Source organism: Garra rufa, chromosome 22, assembly GCF_049309525.1.
Source record: "Garra rufa chromosome 22, GarRuf1.0, whole genome shotgun sequence".
NCBI lineage: Eukaryota > Metazoa > Chordata > Actinopteri > Cypriniformes > Cyprinidae > Garra > Garra rufa.
The window spans coordinates 6,338,352-6,364,306 of NC_133382.1; the positions used below are offsets into that span (position 1 = coordinate 6,338,352).

Here is a 25,955-nt window from a genome sequence, read left to right on the forward strand (position 1 = left end):
GAGATAACGCATTGTGTATAACAACAGAAACAATAAACAATAGCAGCTAAAAGAGGAAATGTAATGAAGTCACGGCCAAAGTTCAAGAAAAAGTACAAACCTTGGCATTTAGGCATTTGGTCATTTAGGGAAGAACAAAAAAAAAAGCTTTCAGACGATCTGCGATTATTTCACCTGTCACAACAGTTGATTTCTTATTTGACAACAATGTAGTCGTTGATGGTTTTATTTGTTTGTCAAATACAGGGATAGTCCATGTACAGAAGAACTGGGAGATTTTTGTCAAGAGCTGTACAATATTTACACAAAGGCTTTACTTTTGAAAGAAGCACAGTATTAGATTGTTCCAAAATAATACTCAGAATACAGACAAAAGACAAACAAATAAAAACAAATTTCCATTTTAAATAGTACTAATACATAATCCCTCCCTAATGGGAACCAGACGCTTCGCTCTCGCTTTCGATTCCATTTATTTTCTCTGTAGAATGCACTGCAATAATACCGCTTGCGTAGCTCGAAATAGTTTGTTCTACTCTGTCTTTCTCTTCTCTTCTGTAACAGATAAAAACGATAATACATTTTCCATGGTATCGACCCACCTCGGATGAGCAAAAAGGAAGACAGCTCAGAATGTGGCGATAAGATCCATTTATAACATTATTTGAACCGTTCTATATGAAGCATCACTGGTTTGTATTGTATGTGCGAACTCCTGTTAAAAATGTCTTTATAAATAATAAAAATGTATTACTTTAGCTCACTTGTTTCACGTGTGTAGACTAAAGCGTTGAATGTCATCACATGTCGTTGCACGCATCTTCCCATGACCGCTTTTCCCATCTGCACTCGTTTAGAAAACAGAACCGTCGCTTATTCTTTCTCTCGCGCTCGTTTCAGAAAAAAAGCTGGAATAAAACTGCTATTGTCTTAAAAAATCATTCGTGTAAAATTCAGTAACAGACTTCCCCCTAGTGTCGTCGCGAAGCGAGCTCCTCCTCTCAATTATTCCCTCCATTCCAAAGTATAAAGACTCCAACACAGTATATTCCTTCAACCGTTGCTCCATGGCTCTTGTGTACCATTTGCTTCGGTGAAAATTCGGTAAAATCGGATCTCAGTTTGGTCACATCCGTTTGCCTGAACGTTCAGGAGGGATCCTGCATTTTTGCAGACGTTTGTAAGGAGTTAATAAAGTTATTTTCCAACCGGCAACCTGCTGGGCTCCTCGCCCGGTCCTCTCCTGTCGCCGTTTAAAAGAAACATTTCTGTAAAACCGTGGAGGAGGAGGACAGGAGAGCTAGGCAACAATAAATCCAGCTTCTTTGTACATCGAGGCCTCCTTGATTCCTCAATGTTTCTCCTTTTTCATGCTCCCCCTTCCCTTCTTTTCCTCTCTCTCTCTCTCTCTCTCTCGCTCTCAAGCTTTGGTGCTGAGGGTCATCAGCTCTAAGAAGGAGTTGAAGAGCGTCTCCAGCCAGCTCTGATTGGCCATGCACTGCTGAACAACTTCCTCTTGTCCAGGATCTTCTGAAGCCTGCTCTATAGTGTTCGTCTAAAAGAAAAGACAGAGAATTCCATTGAATATCTGAATAGCGTTGGTACAGGAAATGTAGTTGAATAGTTGAGTCCTTACCTCTTTCTTACAGTGTAAGAAAGTATGATATTTATAATGATGCAGTGAATGGTAGAGACTGTAGAGTCGACATGTTTCTGTTGACAACTTGAGGTCCTGGAGAAGACAGGAATGGTGGTATGTTAGTAACTGAACCTTTTTATTGTTTCTACATTGTGCCCGTTAACGGATTCAAATGGAGTTTATATGAAATGATGCTCACATTTTTTCTACAAGCTAAATAAAAACAAAAAACTCAAGTTAATATTGCATCTAAAGTACTGACTAATTAAATATGCAGCAGTTCAAAAGTAGAGTAAAAAATCTGAAATATGATTAGAATTTAAAAGAATTGTCTTTTATTGTAATATCGTTTTAAATGTAATTTATTCATGTGATCAAAGCTGAATTTTCAGCATCAATCACATGATCCTTCAGAAATCATTCTGACATGCTGATTTGCTGCTAAACAAACATTTCTTACTATCAATGTTGAAAATAGTTTTATATTTATGATACATGACCATGATATTTTCAGGATATTTTTAAGATTGATGGACAGAAAACAGCATTTTTTTGTAACAATATAACTGTTTTTACTGTCACTTTTTACTAATTTAAAGAGTCAGTGCTGAATAAAAGTATTACAATTATTCCTTTAATAAAAATAAATATTTTACAGTCCCTAAACTTACGTTATGTATGTATAGAGTGGTGTCCAAAACTATTAGCTACCAGCTAAAACATGGTTTTAAGTCAGTTATTTCTATCTTTTGCTGTAGTGTGTCAGTGGGAAATATCAGTTTACATTTCCAAACATTCATTTTGCCATTAATTGTAATAATCCAGTGAGATTTGTGTTGTACAAGGAGCCTGACAACAGCCAGTGCTCCACACAGAGATCTGATCTCATCAACATCCAGTCTGTCTGAAATGACATGAAGAAACAGAACAAACTGAGACAGACTAAATCTAGAAAACTGCGGCAACATCTCCAAAATACTTCAAGAAACCTGCAAAGCTACAGTACTGTTAAAAGTTTTAGGCACTTGTGTAAAAATGCTGTAAAGTGAGGATGTTGTCAAAATTAATGTCATAAATAGATTTTCTTTGTCAGTGAACTTCTATTAACTAAATTAAATCAACCGCAATCGATCATTTGGTGTGACCATCTTTTGCATTTAAAGCAGCTTTTGCCCTAGGTGCACTTGTGCATAGTTTTTTTTGTTCAGGTAGCTTTGCAGGTAGGTTTCATGAAGCATCTTGGAGACATTGCCACACTTCTTCTGGATTTGGTCTGTCTCAGTTTGTTCTGTTTTTTTTTCATGTCATTCCAGACAGACTGGATGAGGATGAGATCAGATCTCTGTTGTCAGACTCCTTGTGCAAACAAAAAAAATCTCACTGGATTATGACAATTAATGGCAAAATGACTGCTTGGAAATGTTAACTGATATTTCCTACTGACACACTACAGCAAAAGAGAAATAACTGACTTAAAACCATTTTTTAGCTAAACTAGTGTTCTGTATAAATGTTTCAGTATAACACTGAAAGCCTATAATGATTATGATTATTGCTTAAAATGTAAAAAACACGTTTATTTATTAAATGTGACAAAAAACAAAGAGGCTGGGGCCATGAGAATCCACCATAATTAAATCAGATTCAGAAATCAGTATGAAAAGTAAGTTTTTTTTTGTTCACCTGTGGTTTGGGAACACTCTTTTTAATGCGGTTCAGGGTTTTGCGGTTGTAGCATTCACCACCCAGTCTGACCCTTACTGTACCCGAATCCAGAGGCTCCGCTGTTATCTGCGGGAAAGTGTGAAGAGCTTCCTGTGGAGCAGAAACAGAGGAACTTCAGTGAACAATGGTTGCGAAACGGTTCGCACAATGTTCTTACAATGCTTGAATTTAGCTTTTAGACGATTAAAGTCTTTATTTAAATTTATAAGAAATATGTTAATTCCGTTTGCACACGAGAAACAAATTTATTTGTCATGACAACTATACATGCCGATGTTAATGTGTTCGTTCTTGGCGGAACAGATCTGCCAAGACTTGCCAACACATCCACAGACGTGCTGCTGTAACAATGTAGCAGTATTAATTTTGTTGTCGAATAATTTCCGTCAACAATATTTCTTCACTGACGAAAACGAGACGATAACGAAACAAAAACTTGATTTTGAATGAAAAATCTGTTTACATTTTCATTACTGAATAAAACATTTGAACTGTAACATAGCCTGTTCATCTATTCAGCTGGACACAAGCTGGCATACATTTGCTGCACTTCTCATAAAATGTTAAAAAATGTCAATATCTGGGAGTAAGAGAACAGCAGAAATATGGACAAATTTGACAAAGCAAAATGGAACTCAATTGGGTCCTCTGCAAAAAATTATTTTCTTACTTAAGATTTTTTGTATTGTTTCCAGCCAAAATATCAAAAAAATTCTTAAATCAAGAAAGTTTTTTTTTTAAGACAAAAAAAGAATTGTTTTCTTGTTTTCAAAAAATTAAAAATTAAAAAAATAAAAGAAGTCAAAATTAAGTGAGTTTTTGCTTAGAACAAGCTAAATAATCTGCCAATTGGGTAAACAAAAAAAAAATCTTATTTCAAACAGAAAACAAGATTATTTTTCTTACCCCATTGGCAGATTATTTTGCTTCTTTCATGCAAAAATGCACTTAATTTCATAACATTTATATTTGTCTAGAAAATCCTTAAATCTTGATTTAAGGATTTGTAGATATTTTGGCTGGAAACAAGACAAAAAATCTAAGTAAGAAAAGCATTTTTCGCATCTCATTAATGGAGTAATACACACAAAATGATGTTCAATTGTCAGTTTTGATGAGTATTTACATAAAGCACTTAGGTAAACGCAAACAGTTCACTCACTGCTCTTGACTGAATCACTTTAGTAGCTCTAATAAAGATTAATCTAAATTTATTTATATAAATAAATAAATATGTCTGCTTAAAAGAATGAAGAATATGGTAAACAAGTTAAAGAATGCATAATTAGCCTATATAACCACTGGCATTTCATTAAAAAGAATACCATGTTCTTGTTTCTTTATTAAAAGTGGTTTTATTTAATTTTATTATAAAGTGATGCTGTGTCACAGCAGTTAAATCTGTGTCTATCATGATAAAACCTTAATATCAAACCTATACAATGAGTTTGGTAATTTTAGAGAAATGCCTAATAAATGCATTACGCTGTATATAAACCCATTCGATTTTAGCAGATGAAATCTACTGTAGATTTAGTCAACTAAAATCTTATGATACTTAGTTGACTACAACTAAACCCATTCAGAAGACTAAAATATGACTAAAACTAAATTCTACTAATTTAGTAGTAATTCTGCCTGTGCCATCTAGAGTTCAATGACAGATCTTCTTATATGTTGGAAAACTATAAAAGGTCTAATATTTGTGATATTCATAATTACAGCGACACAACAAGTGTGATTAAGATCTAGTAGTAGCATGTCACAGATTGCTTTGGATAAACGAGTATTTCATGCAGTAGATGCTTCCGGGCTCGCGTTACACTCTGAGTCATGTGAGTACAATGCTTTACTGTGCAGTTGTGTAACCACATTCAAGATCAGTTTATTTCTGAAATGAGATAAAATGCATGAATGAGTGTCAAAAAAGCCTCGTTCAGACTGTCAGCCCAAATCCGATTTTGTCTAGATCTGGATGGAATCAGATTTGAACAACTGACTGTCCACACAGTCATATCGCAACTGTTCAAATCCGATTTGTGTGTCCATAAGCGTTCTTTCGTTTTACGGAATGTGCGTTGGTTTCTATGGCAATGCCGTTGCATTATTATGCCAACGCTAAAAACAATAACAGCATTACAGTTTGCAATATAGATGCTGTCTTGCGATATGACAACGTTGCCGTCGCGCTGGATTATATTTTGTCTTCTAAAGCAGCGGCAGAAACGCAGGAAGCTGGAATGTGCGACATTATTCTGTGCTGCCGTCTCTACTGGTATCAAAACTCAAAGAGGTGCGTATACTAGCTGTATATTGTCTTTTCCCGCTTGATTTGCAGTTCGCAACACAAGCTTGTTTCTGCAAAGACTTTTGTTATGTTTTCCACAAAAACGTCTGACGTGTTTACGTTTTATGTGGCATGAAAACGTGAAAAAGCAGAAATCCGATTTGAATAGGATTCCAAACCACATACGAATGAAGCTCGAAACGGATTTGACCAAATCAGATTTCATGTAGTTCGTTGCTGTTCAGACTACCTAAATATGATCGGATTTCAATCGGATTTGCATACAAATCGGATTTGGGCTGACAGTCTGAACGAGGCTTAAGTCTCTCTTTTCTGTTTTTAATTATCCAGCAACTAAAAATGTGTTGTGAATTGTCACTGTGAATACACAGCAGCAAACACTGCATATAATGCAACTTGTGTCTATAACAAGGTAAATTATTTACAGTCTCTTAAAAAAATAAGAATTCAGCATACAGTAATTTCCGAGTGGGTAACTTAACATACTGGATAATCAGTAAAAGGCTTTTATTTTACACATTTTCTCGAGGTAGCCATCAACTGGCTGAGTTTATTTAATTTGTAGAAGTATTTTATAAACATTCACTTTAGTTTATATTCTGTCCTTAGTCTGAATTCTTTTCATATATTATATTTCATTTATTTTCTATGAATGTTGAAGGAAACATGAGAAATAAATAAACTAAGAAAAATGTAATATATAAAGTCCTTGATAAAAAATGCTGCTGAAAAAAAAAGTGCTTGAAAGTCCTTGATTTTCAAAACGCAGTCCCTGTAAGAACCCTGTTGCTAAGGGACATGAAAGACAAACTGAGCAATTGAATAAAAAAGAAAAAAAAAATCAAGCCAGCACAAATAATAACGTGAAGTACCTGGTGCAGAGAGTTCATATTGACTCTTTTCAAAAGCTTCCTCTTCTGCTCACTGAGAAGGCTGTCGATCTTGCGCATTGGAGGAAGATATAACTCATCTGAAATAACCAATAACACAAGAAGAAGAGTGAATTTCAACTTTTGGTTTGATAATGACAGAGCGGTACAGTTTGTTTAGGAGGTAATCACTTACCTTCTGTGTCTTCTAGAGCCTGAATCATGTCCGGGTCGAGGGCCGTACTGACCAGCATCTCCACGTAGCTCCGGTACATCTCACGCATTGCACGTGTGTTCAGGCCTGCTTTTACTGAGACTGCTGGATTGAAACACAACGGACATCAAGTTATATTCACATAACTGTATACTACTTGCCATTTTGTCACATGGCTGCATTTTTTATCTGTGTAAAAAGTCATTTTTCATAAGAGTTGCACAAAAACTAATCACATTTTACCCCTGAAAATAATTTATATTTCACTAATTAACCAGACCAAGATTGAATAAAGTTATTTTTATTCAACCAGCAAGTTTTTTATTGATTAGAAATGACACAGATGTCTCCCAGAAGATAATAAGACGACGTATAAGAGGCATCATTGTGGAAAAAATTATTACTCATCTTTTATTTACACTTGAACAAAAAGTGGCATGTCCAAAATTATTCATACCCTTCTCAATAATCAATAGAAAAGCCTTTATTGGCTATTACAGCAATCAAACGCTTCCTATAATTGCTGACCAGCTTTTTGCATGTCTCCACTGGTATTTTTGCCCATTCATCTTTAGCGATGAGCTCCAGCTCTTTCAGGTTGGAGGGTCTCCTTGCCATCACCCTGATCTTTAGCTCCCTCCACAGATTCTCAATTGGATTTAAGTCAGGACTCTGGCTGGGCCACTGCAAAACGTTAATGTTTTTGTCTGCTAACCATTTCTTCACCACTTTTGCTGTGTGTTTTGGGTCGTTGTCGTGACGAAATGTCCACTGGTGCCCAAGGCCAAGTTTCTCTGCAGACTGCCTGATGTTGCTGTTGAGAATTTTGATGTATTGCTCCTTTTTCATGGTGCCATTTACTGTGATTAGGTTCTCTGGTCCACCGGCTGAAAAACACCTCCAAAAAATTTGGTTCCCACCACCATGTTTGACAGTGGGGATGGTGTTCTTAGGGTTGAAGGCTTTTCCTTTTTTACGCCAAATGAAGGCTACATCATTGTGGCCAAACAATTAAATTTTTGTTTCATATGACCATAAAACAGAAGACCAGAAGTCCAGATGAGCATTTGCAAAGGCCAAGCGGGCTTTTGTGTGCCTTATCTGGAGAAGTGGTGTCCTCCTTGGTCTGCGTCCGTGCGTCTAGTGTGCAGTGTCCGTTGGACTGTCTGCCTTGAGATGTTGCCACCAGCAGAGCCCAGATTCATCAGGATGGCCTTGGTGGTGATCCTTGGATTCTTTTTTACCTCTCTAACTATCCTCCTGGCCAGCACAGGTGTCACTTTTGGCTTCCGACCATGTCCTCTGAGATTTTTCACAGTGCGGAACGTCTTGTATTTTTTAATAATACTTTGCACTGTAGCCACTGGAATTTCAACATTTAGATATGGTCTTATAGTCCTTTCCTGACTTGTGAGCAGCCACAATGCGCAGCAGCAGGTCCTCCGTGAGCTCCTTTGTCTTAGCCATGACTGTCCACAAACCAACAGCAGAGAGCTTCTGTTTTTCACCTGTTGAGTTGATTAAAACAGCTGTTCCCAATGAATCAGGGTAACTAGGATGCTCTAGAACAGCTTAGACTATTTGGAATGGTATAGAACTTTGGATTTTCCCATAGACTGTGACAGTTTGCAAAGGGTATGAATAATTTTAGACATGCCTCTTGTACATCGTCTTATTATCTTTTGGGAGAAGCCTGTGTCCAAAAAAAACTTGCTGGTTGAATAAAAGTAACTTTAAGTTACTTTAAGAAAAATAATACAGTAATACTATTAATACAGGCAGTAAAAGTAATAAATAATTTGATATATAAACATTTTAGAAATAAAATATTATACTGAATAATAATGTAATGAACTAAAGGCTTTTCTTTTCTCCGCAATACATGCAAAGTGCAGATTCTAGATGACGCAATATAAATTGCTTACATAAGAAACGTAAACGGCAAATAGTTGCCATTCATTTTAAAAGCCTACTCACTTTCATCCGCACTTGCTGAGGAGTCTGAATCTGAGGATGAGGGTACTTCCTTCAGCCACATCCTTCGTTTCTTAGGCGGAGGTTCAGCCTTCACCTTTGGTGGCTGAGGTTTGGCGGAGCGTTCAGTCTTCTTCTCCTGCGCAGTGCTCCTCTTCTCCTCCTTCACCTTCCCTCGTTCTGTCACCGCTGCCCTTTTCTCAGGCTTCTGAGGTGGTGGAGGTGGAGGTGAAGCTTTCTTCTCTTTCTCCTTTTCTTTCTCTTTCTTTTCTTCCTTCTCCTTGGTTTTAACCACTTTTTCTTTTTCCCGCTGTTCCTTTGGCCGAATGTTGTTCTTCTCTCGGCTTTCACGCGGCTCCTTAATCTTCTCTTTTTCTTTCTCAGTCCTCTCTAAAGGAGTCTGGTTGTTTGGAGGTGGCGCTAACTTCGGGAGTGGTTGAGACTGTCTTCTAAAAAATAAAAAACAACAGGAGGGTTGCATACAGACCTCTAAATAGTAAATGTACAAAAGCAGTACAAACACAAATTACACAACCCTAGATGAATAAACATAAGGGCCGATTGGCTGTCAATGTTTTTATCCTTCATCAGCTGGAAAAAAAATTCTGAAAAGTGATTCTGATTACATCATTCCTTGTCCTTGTTTTTATAGTTGTGGATTTACCCTTCTCATTAAATTAGTATGATTATTAAAGCGTTATTGTTATGGTCCTTGGTGTGAACAGCCCTTTACAACCCTGATAAATAGGATGTGTCTGAAATCTGAAAAATGCTGGCCTCACTTGTAGTACGATGAGGCAACAAGACATGCAAATTTAATGCTTGCACAATATCCTGTGTACTAAAATGCCTTTGTCTGCCCTGTTGACTTGACAGGACAGCAAGATAGATACAGGGGTCGAAATACCTCAGGTTGACAGAAGGTCTGTGCCAGGGCTTGCAGGAACAGACCCTCACGTAGTCTTTTTTGTTTATGTTTTCCAGAAACTTCACATACAGCCGCTGGTAGCGCTTTTTAGCATCCCCAAAGTAACCCAGATACTGCAAGAAAGCGGAAAAATTGAGGAGAAAGGCGACAAAAGAGGACACAACATTTAGAAACATATTGTGACACTTAAAATGCAGTTTTAGAACCAGAAAGCACAGATACACCCATCACAAATTACTAGATTATTTACATGTGTGACTCTGGACCACAAAACCAGTCGGGTATATTTGTAGCAATAGCCAAAAAGACATTGTATGGGTTAAAATTATTGATTTTTCTTTTATGCCAAATCATTAGGATATTAGGGATTATCATGTTCAATGATATTTTGTAAGTTTCTTACCGTGAATATATAAAAACGTAGATTTTGATTAGTAAAATGCATTGTTAATGACTTCATTTGGACAACTTTAAAGGTGATTTTCTCAGTATTCTGATTTATTTATACCCTCAGATTCCAGATTTTTCAAATAATTGTATCTCGGCCAAATATTGTCCTATCCTAATCATACTTTCAGATGATGTTTAAATCTCAATTTCAAAACATTTACCCTTATGACTGGTTCTGTGGTCCAGGATCACATTTATGCATTTATCCAAAGCGACTTCACATTTAAGGTATACGTTTTATCAGTTCATGCATTCTGCAATTGCACTCATGACCTTGGTGTTGCTAGCAAAATGCTCTACTGTTTGCGCTACAAGAATGCTAGATTTATGCAATTTCCTGACAGTTCACTCGCCCCACAAGTCATTCAAGATGTTTATGTATTTCTTCAATTGAAAAGAAATGTAGGTTCCAGGATTTTTCTCCATATAGCGGACTTGGGTCCAAATTACAGTTTCAATCCAGCTTCAAAGGGCTTTACATGATCCTAGCTGTGGAACAAGGGCCTTAGCAAAACCGTTTGCCATTTTCTAAGAAAAATACAAATTTATATACTTTGTAACCACAAATGCTCATCTTGCACTAACTCGACTTCACGCATTATGTAGACACGTTGAAAGGATCACACATGACGTAGACGGAAGTAACAACCCAGTGGTTACAAAGCGAAAGTGCAAAAAAAGTCAAACGCCCTTTACAAAAAAAGGCAAAACAACAATTTTGAAGTTGGAGGAGAAAAGGAGATGCAGTTTTTCGTCTTACCCTACCTTTTTGAACAGGAGTTTTGAAAGTTAAAAAGTTAAAATGTACTTTTTTTTTCTTCAATCCGATGATCTCCATTGAAGTGCACTATATGTTTTTCTTAAAAACCTTAATTTCTTTTCATCTTGGATGACATAGGAGTGAGTACATTTTATGGAAATTAAAATCCTAGAGTGAACTAATCCTTTAATGCCACAGTGCTGAATGTTCTGAGTGGTTGGCATTATGTTGCTTTGTGGCTACTAAAATGGTAGTTTGAAAAAGTGTTGCATAGGTGATTAAGATTACGTAGCCTGTCTCATCATCCATCAGACAAAGATAGAAAGTCTGATTCTCTAAAAATTAATAGTAACTTCACAAACTGAAATTTTGTTAAACCCTAATAAAAACAGTGATGTTCACAAATGAAAACAGCACTGATGAATAAGAAGAAAACATAGGTAGCAAACATTGCGTGATGTGATCGGTCGTGACTCACATTACTAGTGGCACAAAACTGTCTCTGGCCATCCTTAATCTCGGGGGAAAACTTCTGCAACAGAGCCTTCTGTACACGCCAAATTGGAGGGGGCTCTCGTCCTGTCTGCAGGGCCAACTAGAAAGACACGCAAAATTAAACCTACATTCTGCATCACATATATATTATACTCATCCTGACAAAGATCTGAAAAGAAACCAAATGGACTGCTGTACCTTCAGACTCCTGATGTCCTCAATCCGCACTACAAACTCATCCCTCTCCCTGAAAATACCCTCGCCTCCACTCTCACTCTCATCCTCATCAGTCTCGCCAACAATGGCAGCACCGCTCTGCTTCTGTGCCAAGTGCAACGGTAGAATTTGAGGCGCAGGGGGCTCTTCAGGAGAGGAAGGCTCTGCGATGGACTCCTGTACCGGAGGTGGACTGGGCGAAGGAGGGCTAGAGGATAGAGCAGGCTCTACAGGAAGAGGAGGAGGTAGAGGAGAGAGTACAGGCACAGAGGAAGCCACAGGACTGAGTGGAGGTGAGGACTGTTGTAGAGGCGATTTCTGAGAGGGGGAAGGATTGTCCTCCTGTGGAGGGAGAGGAGAGGGAAGGGGGAGGGGAGGAAGCGGTGATGGCGAGGAGGTGGAGGAGGGAGCAGGGGATGATGGGGAAACTGGTGGGAGAGATGGGGGAGCTTGGGCTTCAATTGCTTCTTTGGGTGAGTCTGCAAGAGAGAAGGGTACAGTTAAATTTTCCAACCAACTACAGTATTAACATAGAAAACAGCAAACAAGTTTTCAATTGTCTTGATGCTCTATTTTAAGAAAGCGCAGGTGTTTTTGCGAAAGCTGCTTAATGCATCCTACTTTCCAAAAATGACCCTCACCTCCAATTTTTGAGACACTCAGCAGCTCCATATCTGGGACTTTCTCTTTCTCCTCCTTGTCTTGCTCCACCACCTCGTCTAGGTCCTTCTCTTTTTCCTCCATTTCATCTTCCTGCTCTTCTCCTTGCAATCTAGCATGCTCAACAGAGTGGGTGTGGGCGTGTGAGGACGGGTGTGTATGCAGTGGCGGTTGAGGGCTGAGGGCTGGTGGCTGTTGTGTAGGTGTCAGTGGTTCCGGAGGAGGTGGAGGAGGGGGTGGCGGAAGTGAAGGAGGCTGCATTGAGGAGGTGAGTTGAGGAGTGTCATACAGAGCAGAGATTGCAGAGGAGATGCTCTTTTGGAGGTCCTGGTTCTTTCCAACGGAGTCCTCCTCATCGGATGAGAAGGAGGGTAACGTCTCAAGGTTTCTTTTCAGCTCTTCATCCAAGCGCTTGCATGGGCTAGGACAGCCACCCAAAGAGAGTCCTCCATCACTTTCGCCATCTCCATATCCTGATACGGCTGCAGCGGCTGGGGGAGGTGGCGGTTGAGGGGATAATGGGCGAATGCCTCCACTTTTCCCAGGAGAGCCGTCTTCATTTCCAGCGCTGTCAGCTGAGCCCGTTGACATTCCTGATGGCCTTTTTCCAGACTTGAGGAAATCCAAAAATGAGGCTACAAAGCCAGTCTTCTCCGACTCTTTCTCGTCCAGCTAAATATGAAAGGATAGAATTTTTCGTTAGATAAAAATTTTAAAATATGCTTGCAAACACAACTCTGTGATCTAAATTCATTATCATACCTCTTGAGATTTGGACTTCTTGTCTAGAGGTCTGTTCATGTCAGGCACTCCGGGAGTGCCAGGGCTCAATCCCAAAGAGGGTGCTGAACCTAGGGAGCCATCTGAGAGAGCCGGATCAGTGCCTGACAAGGAGTCTGTCCGCAACAAGGCATCAGAAGATGACATGGTTCCAATAGGAAGTTTAATCTAGTGAAGGAAAACAAAACATTATAGAAAACATGGAAAGTGATCAAAGCAGATGTCCCATTATTATGCAACAAATAGGAATGCACCGATTATACAATTCTGGAAGACACTGATAACCTGATAATCATTTTAATGTTATGGCTTATGATGAGCATGCAATATCAAATATCCAATACTGAACAATACTTTTAAAAACACAACACTGATATGGTCCCAATATATTGCCCATCTTCAACAACGAATGTTTAAATTAACATTAAAGGACTAGTTTACTAGTTTTTGAGGAAAACATATTAGGATCTTTTATTCATATAGTGGACTTCAATGGGGATTAATGGGTTGAAGGTCCAACTTTCATGATCCCAGTCAAGGAATAAGTATCAAGAATAAGAAGAATAAGAGTATTATCTAGTGAAATAATTGGTCATCTTCTAAAAAAAATAATTATACTTTTAAACAAGAAATGTTAATATTGCACTAGCTTAAATAATACACATAATGCCTCCTTTAATGCACCACTGATTCCAGAGAAGATTGTGTAGAGCTCTTTGAGGCTGCATTGAAACTGCTATTTAGATCTGGGAATGTATTCCTCAAAAACTTTAATATCGTTTGAACTGAAGAAAGCCATGAACATCTTGGTTGACATGGGGATGAGTAGCTTACCTTGATGGGTTTGATTGGCTCCTGATGCTGTGGCTGCTGCTGTGATTGGTGATGCATTTGCTGCTGCATGTGTTGTTGATACATCTGATTTGGGTCTTTATTAGCCATCTCCATGTCCATCACAGATTCATCCCGTCTACCTCTGCCTCTGCCTCTTCCTCTGCCTCTGCCTCTTTCAGGAACATATCCTGTTCCATACTCTCCCATCATACCCCTCGAGTGGTGAGGTTCCGGCAATGGGCGTATACGGGGTCGTCCACGTGGCCTTGGAGGTCCCTCTCTTTTAGGCTTTGTAGGCTTCCTGCCTCTTTTCTTCGGTCCATCTTGAGGAATCATCTGTGGAGGGGGACCAAGAGATGGGTATCCGAAATCGAGATCACCCATTAAAGGGCTTAAAGTTCCCCCTCCCACACCACTTGATTTGCGACAACTGGACACAAGGTCTGGTATGAGATCAGGAAGTCGGCTTCGGCTGTTGAGGCGAATGTCAGCTGGGACGTCCGCCTTATCCTCATCGTCTTCAAATTCATACTCCTGTGCATAACTCTTCTTAGGCAAGGAGTTTGGATCAGGTCTTTCCTTCAGCAGATGGAAGGAACTGGACTTCAGGAGCTTCTTTGGGCGAGAGGAACAGAAGATGGGAGACGTAAGACCCCCGGATCCAGACCCAGATCCCCCAGTACCTCCCATTTTGGCACCAGATCCTTCCCCTACTGTCCCAGTTGTCCCCATTCCAAGGTTGGCTGGTTGAGATTGGATCAGTCCAAGCTGCTCTGTGTTGACTGTGGATGGGAGTTCATGAGTCTTCAAGGAGTCAAGATCCAAATGCATGGTTCCATTGTCAGGTTCTGAAAGATCATGGCAATATTGCCCATACCCCTGGTCACTATGATGGCCAAGCATGTCGTAACTTGGACCTGAATTATCTCCTCCTCCAGGTGTTGTTTTAATTCCTTCCATTCCTTCCTGCACTGCTTGGCCAGGTGCAACCCCATCTTGACCCTGCCCTGTTCCTCCTGAGCAAGTGGATTTGTACTCCTCTGGGCAGAACATATCCTCCATTCCAGGAAAGAATGAGCGGTCCTCGTCTGGGAGAAGAGCATCGGGGAAGCAGATGGATGTTAATGGAACAAACCTCTGGCTCTGTTGGCTTTGATTTTGGTTTTGATTTGATTTCACTGCTTGATTCCTGGTGTCAAAGTGGGGCTCTCCTTGATGCTGGTCAAGCTGAGGTTGAGGAATCTGGGAAGTATGAGAGGGGTGAGTCTGCTCTTGTTGCTGAGAAGCTGCTGAGGAAGCCTGTTGAGGAAGATGATGATGGCTCTGATTAGCATGGGAGGGGTGAGGGTGTTGATGGTGAGAGTTAGGATGTTGAGGACCTTGCGATGATTGTTGCTGTTGGTGGTGATGGTGGGATAGGTGGTGTCCATGGGAAGCTGTTGATAAACTCATGTCTGGCTCAGGAAGATATGAGTGTAACTCTGAAGCATGGTGCTGCGTTGTGTGGTGAGATGAAAGTCTTTGTTGCTCCTGTGACTGGCGCCTTTCTACACTTCCTGCTGTTGCTGCTCCAGAATTTCCCCTGCTTCCTTCACCTCCTGTCCTTTCATCCACCATTGCTCCCTCTTGGCTAGATGTCCGAGAGAGGGAATGCTCCAGCATGTCTAGTGAAGACACTGTGTTAGACTTAGGGCGGCTCTGGTCTTGCTGCTGGGTACTATGACCATAGTGACCAGCTGCTTCCAAAGCCTGAGACTGAAGCTGGAGTTGGAGCTGGGATGTCTGAGGTTGGGAATGGGTCTCTGCTCCCCCAGTGGCTTCCATAAGGGCCTGCTGGCTTACAGAATGCTGCTGTTGCTGAGAGTCTATTTTGCTGCGGGTGTGGGACAACACAGACTGCAACAAATGAGGGGGTTGGCGAGACTGGTCAGTGGGAGAGTCCATAAGTGACTGTGACTGGGAGTGACGTTGTTGCTGCTGCGGTTGTTGTTGATGTTGTTGTGGATGGGACTGATGATGTTGAGTTTGCTGTTGATGTGCCTGTTGATGCTGATGGTGATGTTGCTGCAGATCAGGTGTCTTACGCATGTAAGCCATATCTCCTGAATCTTGAGGCTTTTTCTGAAGATCCATATGTGGGTGAGAGTGTAGGTGTGGATGCGTGGGCGTATGTGGAGTGTGTTGATGGTGGGAGGAGGAGTGTTGAGAAATGGAGTGTTGGGAATACGGGTCACCCCGCCCATAATGCACCACTGATCCCAGAGAATCATGATGATGGTGAGGAAGGGAATGTGTTTGATCTGAACTCCCTCGTCCTCCATCGCTTACAGTTCTGTTGCTTTTCTGCTGTGGTTGTTGTTGATGTTGTTGTTTATGCTGCTGCTGTTGCTGCTGCTGCTGATGTTGTTGCTGTTGATGCTGTTGTTGTTGTTGTTGTTGTTGTTGTTGTTGTTGTTTCTTTAGGGACATCTCCAATTGACTGTCCAGTCCAGCTCCACTCCCTGTGCCAGAGACGGCAACATTAGAGGTGGCACTATGTGTTCGGATAACACTTTGAAGGTGGTACCTCTCTTCTGAGCTTTTGCTCATCTCATAAGCAAGCCCCTTATTTCCATCCTGAGCTGGAATGACTGGAGGCTGCTGGGTGGGCTGTGAGGAATGATGGCTTTGAGGAGGATGGTGATGGGATGCTTGAGGGGCAGGGCTCTGGGCTTGAAGAAGGTGCTGGATGAGGAAATCATCGTCAACATCATCATCCTGTTGTGACCTAGACTCTGTTACACCAAGCATGCTGTTATCAGACTTTGTTTTGGGAGGAGCAGATGGGTGATAGGGTTGTGATCGAGGTCCTCTAGTGTCTGGGTAACCTTGTGGAGAAGGCAGAAATGACGGCGAGAGAACAGAAGATAGATACTTGTTAGATCCTGTTCCAACAGGCGACTGAGCTGGTCGTGAAGGTGCAGGAGAATGCAGACCAGGGCGGATGATTCCAGAATTGCCAGATGGAGATGGGCTTGAATCAGGGATGTGGTAAGATCCACCACCTCCTCCGCCTCCCACGCTACCGCTGCCTCCAGTTCCTGTACTGCCTCCACTACTACTACCACCGGTTGTTCCACCACTTGCTCCTGACCTAAGAAGGGCGGGGGAGTGTCCTGATGCACCATAACCCATTGAGGGACTTCCAGCACCCCCTAATGATGGTGGCAGGGACCCATAACCTGAATCAGTCCCATAGACTGATTCTGCTGAAAACGACTGACTTCCCAAATTCCCATACCCTTTAGCCACTCCAGAAGTCCTAGCTGAAGGAAGATCATGAGTCTGTGGAGAACTGAATCCCCCATATGATTGGGAAAGGTGTGATGGGGGAGGCTGACTTGGAGAGAAAGACTGGGGTTGTGGTTGAGGAGGGGTCTGGCCCGTTAGACCACTCGATGACTTGACCGGAGCCACTGGGGATCCATAACCCGAGAGGCACGACTTGGGAAGGGTTTGCTGGGTGGAGTTAGAGGAGCTCTGAGGGGGCTGGGAATGTGACTGAGGTGGAGGAGGTACAGTTTGGGTTGGTGGCTGTTGCCGAGAGGATGCAGAGGCAGAAGTGGAGGTTGGAATGGAATTAGACTGACGAGCACTAGCAGATGCAGAGGAGGAGGAAGAGGATGAAGATGAGGATGAAGCAGAAGAAGCAGAGGGTGGTGTGTGGGGGGTTCTGGAAGAGGATGCAGATCCAGAAGAGGAGTAACCACTACTGGAGCTGCTCTTTGTCCCCTTTCCAGCCCCACCAGAAGATGAGGATGATGAGGAGCCATAAGAAGGCTGAATTATCGGTCTGTACTGCTCAGTCCTGGGGGAAGGTTTATGGTCTGAGGAAGGACTGTGTTCACCTAGGGGACTGCAGGAGAGGCCAGCATGGCGAGTATGAGTGGCTTGCTGATATCCTGACACCCCACAGCTAAGGTAGTGCTGAAGGGGGTGAGGAGTGGATGAAGGGGCTTGTGCTGGAGAGGGACGTTGGTAGTGTTTAATTACACTGTCTTGTCTTGGTACTGTCCGCTCTTGGGATGTTGGCTGAGGTGGAGCAGGGGTGGAGGAAAACACAGAGGCACTGTACAACTGGGAGGACTGGTCTTGAAGCTGGGAGGACAACAAGTTGAACTGATGAGACGGTAAATGGCGGGCAGAAACTGAAGCTGCGGAGGAGGCTTGAGCAGATGTGACCCCACCCCCAGTTGGATCATGGCTTCCACGGTAAGCCGCAGCTGCACCCTGTGATGACAACAGGCGGTCAAAACCCAGACTTGACTGAGAAGGAGTCTTGATGTGGAGTAAAGGATCATGGGGTGACAGGAGGCCGTTGGAGGTGGGGCTGAAAGTGGGTGTGTCCTGTAAGGACAATGAGGGGGTCACACCAGGAAAGGACCGCCCTGAGAATGATGCTGGGTGTTGATAGGCAGACAAAGCAGAGGAAGATGGGAAGGATCCAGATCCAGGAAGGGCGCCAGAGATGAAGAGCTCTGCAGGGGCAGGCGTGTGCATGGCTAAAATTTGGAGAGAAAAAAAAAACACAAAGAAAAGACAAAATCTAAGGCTAAGAGAAAACACATTAATAAAATACAATACTGGATTTCAACATCTGTGCACACTGTGAGTTATTACAAGAGCCAATTAATATTTTTTAATATGTGGCTTACAAGTTGTTGCTACGGCAACAGTATTGACAGTGCTGGCTCAATGCACTTACAGCATTTTCACCATATATTCAGTCCATCTGAAGCAAACCATGACTATGCATTCTTAAAGGCACAATATGTAAGTTTTCGAAGCTAGAGGTCGCATTTTTTAAAACGCTCGATGACGCAATTACGGAGCGTGGAACAATGGGAAATGTCGTTTTCACAAATCATGTTCACGGATGAGATACTGTCTTTTTTGCCTACCAATATGATTGAGTGTCACTGGAAGAAGCTATTGTAGATAGTGTTTGAAGAGGCACTCCAGGTCTAACAGAGAACTGCTTAACTTTACACTTAGGATGTACTCACACTAGGCACAGTTGCCTTGAACCGAGCGTGAGCGCGATTACCCCTGTTGGCCTGCACTTAAACTCCGGCCGAAACACGTTTACGTCATGTACGAGATAATGGAGATTATGCCGTTCAATGATTTTTACTTGTATGTATCAGAGAGTTATTACAGAGAGTGAAAGGATACGAACGTTAGTGAAAAAATTTGCAGCTTTACTCGCAAACTACAATTCCTGTTCATCAATAAGGAGAGAACCAGACCCATTATAAACTTAAATATACTTTATTGAACTAAATTATTTGAAAAGTGTAGTGTGGTGGTGGTAATAATAGTATATGTTTGCGGTCGTAATGATGACAGTAGTAGACACAAAATAATATCTGTTTCGTGCTCCGACGTGGTTAGCGCTTACACTATGCGTACCGCGCCCGAGCCCAACTGAACTGCTCTCTGGCCCACCTCTTTCAGCCGGGCCAGGGCCAGCTAAACAAACCGCGCCCCAGCACGGCACGGAGCACTTACACAAGTCAAACGAACCGGGCTTTGGGCACGGTTTAAAACGTCTAGTGTGACTACACCCTTACATACTGCGACGCGTCAATTAAGAAATACCTATAATGATAGTAATCGTTTTAATACAGTAACATTCTTTAATTCTTAGAGTAACTTCATTTATGTCTGTTTAAATCACCAGTACATGACTATTACTTGCACAATAAATTATATATATATTTGCTTAGCTGTCTATTAAAACACAGGCGAGAGCCTCTGTCCTGTCCTAGGTTTTCGCAAAGCTCTCTCCATTTCAAGCCGATTTTTATTCTAGTTTTATTTCTGTGTTTGTCCCAATGCCTTCTTGCCTCAGTTGGTGTATGTCTATGTTTTTATTATTATTATTATTTTCCATACTTAATCGTGATAATGAAAATGCACAACAGCAGCGCGCTACATGCGGTATAACTACTTCTGCATTTGTCCACATGTGTTGCCATAGTATTCCTAAGCGGAAACGAGGATAGCGCGGATATTGCGTCATTGATAGGCGACAATGACCAGGGACGAGTCATTATTTAAAACTGGAATTTCTCTGGATTTACAAATCTTTGAGAACTTCTGAGATAACCAAATTACTCAACTGCATGAAATATATAACACTGTGTGAGTGGTTTTTGGATATTTTATTACAAAATTCTTACATATTGTGCCTTTAATCTAATGCTTATCAAATATGTTATTTCATTGCATTATACATTATACAAACACAGCAATACAAACTTCATACAACTCAGCTAAGCTTACCTGTCTGCCATGATGGAGTGCGAAACTGAGATAGGAGGGATGAGGCAGAAGGAGGTGGCTGTGGACCCCGGGACTCTAGTGCAGATATGAGGTTCATAACCGATGGATCTGGGCCTGACGGACTTGCATGGTGCAGCCCAGCATCAAAAAGTCCAGACAGGCCTAAGGAAAAACACATGGAAAAATAAGCATGTAATTGGTAAATACTTCTTTAATTCTATACAAAACACAGATCAATCATCAAAAGTATTGGTGCTTCAATAATAAGTCAATACTACAATAAAAATATAAAAGTAACAATACCAGTCTCTGATTATTTCTGAACATTTAATTAAATACTTGACCCCGCTGTTGGATACTTGACAACCTGCAAGCATTGTTTACTTCATTTTTATCTTATTCTATTGCTTGTCATTTGTGTCTCTGTTTGTTTTATTAGTCTGTTTGCTTGTTTTCAATAAATAGTTAATTACATTAATATTTTAAATGACTAGAATGGCTGGAATATTAGGCTGATATCAGTATTGATGACTGAAATTTTGTTATTGTGTGTGACAAGCCTAGTCGTGACTTACACATCATTGCTGCAAATCAATTATGGTAGTTTGAAGGTAGGATAAGATCATGTGATAAGCTACTTTTGGGCACACTGTGCTTCAAAACCTCAGGAATGCAGTGTGTCATCTTTATGCAAGTGTGTCAACATCACAATTATCAGAAATTAAATACGAAACAAGTACACGTGTAACATTTTTCTGGGCTTGCTGTGCTAAACAACAATCTGTGATCGCTTCATCTGATCACAAATCAATCACTATGTCAATAAATTATCAGCATACATCATTAACAAAAATGAGATATTCCACAAGTGCTGTGGTACTATACATGTCAACCAGATGTTTGAATGTGAAAGTCAAAGTAGTGTCACTCACCCAGGCTCCTTCCAGCTGCACCCCAAGCCCCACCCTGGCCAGATCCTCCAGGATGGTGATTGGTAGCATAACCCTGCAGGGGATGGGGAGTGGCGTAGGCCTGGCGATGAAGAAGTTCAGACTCTGGATGCGATGATCTAGTGCTGCCATACACCAAGCTGACAAGAGCAAAGATCACCAGTGACATAAGCATTAATTATCAATGATGTGTGAAGCAAGTGTAAAAACTTAAAGTTTTCCTATGGTAATCTCTCTGTGTACAGTAATGCGAAACCAAAGTTGTTAATGAGCAATATTCACATAGCAAAATAGAATTTAATTGCAAGTTAAGTTTCATAATTTCTAATTAATACATAATTCAAAATTTTGAATGTAGATTTATGTATCAGACAAATCACAATTGTACTAGTGCCTTGATGAGACCTGTAGATCTGTTACACAAATTATTTGATAAATAAAACTATAAAATGTGACCCTGCACCACAAAACCAGTCATAAGGGTAAACTTCCAGCAGAATAAATAAGCTTTGCTTTGATGTAGGGTTTGTTAGGATAGGACAATATTTGGTTTGAAAATCTGAAATCTGAGGGTGCAAAAAAAATCTAAATATTAAGAAAATCGCCTTTGTCCAAATTAAGTTCTTGCCGATGAATATTACTAATCAAAAATTAAATTTTGATCTATTTACAGTAGGAAATTTACAAAATGTCTTCATGGAACATGATCTTTACTTAACATCCTAATGATTTTTGGCATAAAAGGAAAATGTAGAATTTTGACCCAAACAATGTATTGTTGCCTATTGCTACAAATATAGCAGTGCTTCTTGTGACTGGTTTTGTGGTGCAGGGTCACGAATGTGTTCATTATTAATGTCTATTTGTTGTTTTTATTGACATGTTTAGATCTCAAGATGAATAGTTATCCAGATTTTATAATGTACTGTTATAATGTTCTGAATTCCTAAACTGGTCTGACATAATTATCTTTATTAATGGTGCAACCCTAATATTTAGATATCTAGATCTGTATTACAAAAACACCCAAACTTATTATCTTATCTATCAACCATAGCCATTTCACTTAGGACCTCATTCAGATATTAGGATAATTTAGGATAACTTCCTAATACAATAAACTATAATAAACCTGAACAGCATTTTTAAGATATTGAATTTACACTTACAAAAACGTATGTAGAAACAAATCTTGATTTGAAAAATGTGCCATGAGAAACTGCTTAGTTATTAATGTGCTATAATGATTTGTTGGAAAATATATTCTATATTGTAAATGATTAACACTGTTTATTAACATTAATATTGTTGTAATTATTATCATATGTGACCCTGGACCACATAACCAGTCATAAGTAGCACAAGTAAATTTGTAGCAATAGTCAAAATTATCAATTTTTCTTTTACACCAAAAAATCATAGGATATTAAGTAAAGATCATGTTCCATGAAGATATTTCATAAATTTCCTACTGTAAATATATTAAAACTTAATTTTTGATTAGTAATATGCATTACTAAGAAAATAGTTTGGACAACTTTAAAGGCAATTTTCTCAATATTTTGATTTTTTTGCACCCTCATATTCTAGAATTTCAAATCATTCTATCTCAGCCAAATATTGTCCTAACAAACTAAGCATCAATGGAAAGCTTATTTATTCAGCTTGTATAAATCTCAATTTCAAAAAATGTACCCTTATGACTGGTTTTGTGGTCCAGAGTCATATTTAGATACTGTGGGTTAATTTATCCTTATCTTATCAAGGGTATTTCATTTAGGATCTCTTACAGAGCACTGAACCTCTCAGATTTTAAGATAGGAGGACTATGTAATAAAGCACCTAAATAATATAATGAGATATTTAATAACAATTACAAATAAAAGCAATTATGTTAATCCGAAATACATCCCATCAGACAACAGCCACTGCCACACTGTAACGTTACAATTATGCTTTTGTTAAATAGTTTTATTAGCAGTATTGGATTTTTTATAATCATCTTTCCTGTCAGTGTTATGTGTGTCTGCTGATGATGTATGAAAAACAATCATGTCAGTGAAGTACTTTGAAATTGAAAACATTAAAACGCGCATTTAAACACACATTTTAATTAAAAAGGAAATAATGGTTTTATTAACGCAATGATTTGTTGACTGGAATTCACGTCCTAGTGTGTGACAGTGAGTATATAGCATTGGAGGCTAACTCGCTAGCAAAGCAGCGCAGGTCGCTCCCATCTTCAAGAGAACAAGCGCTAGAGCTAGCTTAGGCATGTTTTAGCTAACAAGATGGGCGTTTTTATTCTTACAGGCCTGAAATAAAATCTACCACCCGTGTATACATTTTTGTTTAACGTTAAATCAATAGCAGGCCCACATGCGACAATAGCATGATGAGGTTAGCTAACGTCAGCTGAATGGGAGGTTTGACTGTAACGTTAGCCCCTCATCACCAGAGGCCGCGTAGCATTGTTTCCACCACGATTTATAAAACACGCTACCTTGGCAAAAATATGCTATGAACCTAAACGTGCATTTCCAATGCAACTGCTAACGGTACGTTTAATATTTTAATATGAGTGGTGTGGTTTAAACTCTTGCAAATAAAAGAGCGCAGGTAAAGCTGCAGCATCTCCGACGTCGCGGTTCGCCTTCTTTCTAGCGACGTCGACCTCTCGCTCTTTTCTAGGAAGACCTGACCCGAGCCCCTCTTTCATTGGGGATGCTAAATGAATCTACGAGGGGATCTGTGATAAAATCGTGCGAGCAGACTTCACCCCGCCCCCCACCTTTTTTCTTCCCTCTCCTCCCCAAACCGCACATTAGTCCATCAATCACACTTGAATTTCCAAAGCTGCAATCCCTCGCTTATTTGAATAACAATAGCTACACTAATACCTTATGACATCCTACGCAAATGCATCGTCAGAGTCAGATGCAAACGCACGGGTTTTTCACAGTCAAAGAGCGGACAACATCATTCCGTGTTTTCAGCATGGCTGCATGCTTACCTTGCTTTGGCTGATCTCTCGTAGCTCCATCCGGCTCCTGCGCCCAAATCACCGAAGCCAGCTCCCGGGTAATTTCTGTCCATCGCTTCGCAATAACGCGCGGCTGGATGCGAGCGAACGGTTTCGGTGCAAAACTGTCGTTTGCACAACACGATCGCAATTCCGTTGTCAGTTTTTAATCATTCTTCCTGGTGAGAGACGACTAAGTCCATAAGAGTGAAAAATAGCATATTGAAAAGGGAGAGGGAAATGGAGGGGAGGAGATGAGAGTGCGTGATAGAGGGGGTGTTCACCGACCACCTCCAAAGAAATAACTCACCTCCTTTTCAGCCTTTTCTCGTTTAAAACCACATCAAGTAATGCCATGCTCCTAGCGGGCTGCGAAGAATTCGGTTTGACCTGGTTACCGATAAATTAGCGACGGACGCATATGACCGTATACGTCCTTTCCCTTGTTTCTCCTCCCCTTTCTCCACTTACTTTACTTGTATGAAATATGCATCAACGAGCAAGGGGCATCGGCTGTTAAACAACTGCTACATTACGCATGCAACCATGTTGCAAACGAATCTGGAGGAAGAGCAAACGCTACATTTAAATTCCACCCACAGAGTTGTTGTTGTGAGCTAGCACTGAGCGCTAGCCTCGTCGACGCATCAAAATAAGATGGTTGCAGCCTATATTTTCGGTAAATCCCGCTCGTTTCCTTTCAAGCGCTTCGCTTTGCGTTCGACTCGACTTTTTTTAAACGCCGACGCTGCGTGCGGGTCCCAAACGGTTCGGTTGAACTCCGAGCGCAAGGCCTTCTTTTTTCATAATATTAGTCATTTTCCCTCGAAGACGCCATTTTTGAAGGCGGCTGTTTCTCTCCCTTCTCCCTCCCCTCTGTCTCTCTCATACTCGAGTTCACGCGTAGTCTGGTCCACCTCACCTCCGCCTCCCCTCGGCCTCCACGGCAGCCACTAACAGAAGCTATTCCCGGAACACACACTGCTCCCTCTTATTCAACCAAAATGGTCAGAGCCCAGAGAAGGGGGAGACGCTCGCAGATGCACGTTCAGAGATGTCTGGCCTTCGTTGGAAACTCATTGTGGGCTGCTGCTGCTGTGGTAAAGTCGTCCCCCCCCCCCTCGACCCCCACATACACCTTTGACAATGACCATGAACGGTGACAAATCATTTAGCATATGTTTACATATCAGCCTGCTGCCCCACGCCGGATGAAATGGCTTTGTAATTGCAGGCCTTGTAATAATACAGTTATACCAGGGAAAATGGGAGAGTTCTACCTGTTCTGACATTTAAAACACTTGTATTGGCCTAATCTAATGTGGTTTTGTTTACAACACTATTTAATTTTTTTTTTTTTAACTACACAAATACTGCAATGCATTACATGTAAAATAGTAAACAAAAGGAGTGAATCATTAAAATACATTTTTAAAATATATAAAAATAATTGTGGCTGAAAACTAGTTAGATGTTTACATATTGCTACAGAATTAATTATGCAATGTAAAAAAATACTATTTCAGTCTTTCTGCTTCAACATTTGTGACCCAGGACCACAAAACCAGTCATAAGGGTCATTTTTTTAATTGCCATTGATGTATGGTTTGTTAGGATAGGACAATATTTGGTCGAGATACAACTATTTGAAAATCTGTAGTCTGAATATTGGGGAAAAAACTTAAAAGTTCTTAATAATGCATATGGTACATGATCTGTACTTAATATCCTAATGATTTTTGGCATAAAATAAAAATCAATAATTTTGACCCATTCAATGTATTGTTGGCTAATGTTACAAATA

The 25,955-nt window shown here is 40.5% G+C and overlaps 1 protein-coding gene across 2 annotated transcripts; it reads right to left on the bottom strand.

Annotated features, from left to right (window-relative positions):
- Nucleotides 1-210: 210 nt before the first annotated feature.
- prr12a (proline rich 12a) lies at nucleotides 211-25,154 on the bottom strand. 2 transcript variants are annotated; one of them, XM_073827731.1, is made up of 16 exons: nucleotides 24,462-25,153; nucleotides 24,143-24,330; nucleotides 21,112-21,269; nucleotides 20,180-20,341; nucleotides 13,853-18,393; nucleotides 13,001-13,186; nucleotides 12,220-12,910; nucleotides 11,561-12,057; nucleotides 11,346-11,462; nucleotides 9,637-9,770; nucleotides 8,733-9,178; nucleotides 6,738-6,860; nucleotides 6,545-6,642; nucleotides 3,323-3,454; nucleotides 1,637-1,732; nucleotides 211-1,555 (listed from the first exon to the last, which is right to left on the bottom strand). In XM_073827731.1, the coding sequence occupies exons 2-16, from the start codon at nucleotides 24,223-24,225 to the stop codon at nucleotides 1,421-1,423; spliced, it is 7,599 nt and encodes a 2,532-aa protein (XP_073683832.1). In that variant the 5' UTR covers nucleotides 24,226-24,330; nucleotides 24,462-25,153; the 3' UTR covers nucleotides 211-1,420. The 2 variants fall into 2 exon arrangements, with proteins under 2 accessions (XP_073683832.1, XP_073683833.1); XM_073827732.1 differs by having other exon boundaries at nucleotides 6,738-6,857; nucleotides 24,143-25,154.
- Nucleotides 25,155-25,955: the final 801 nt, after the last annotated feature.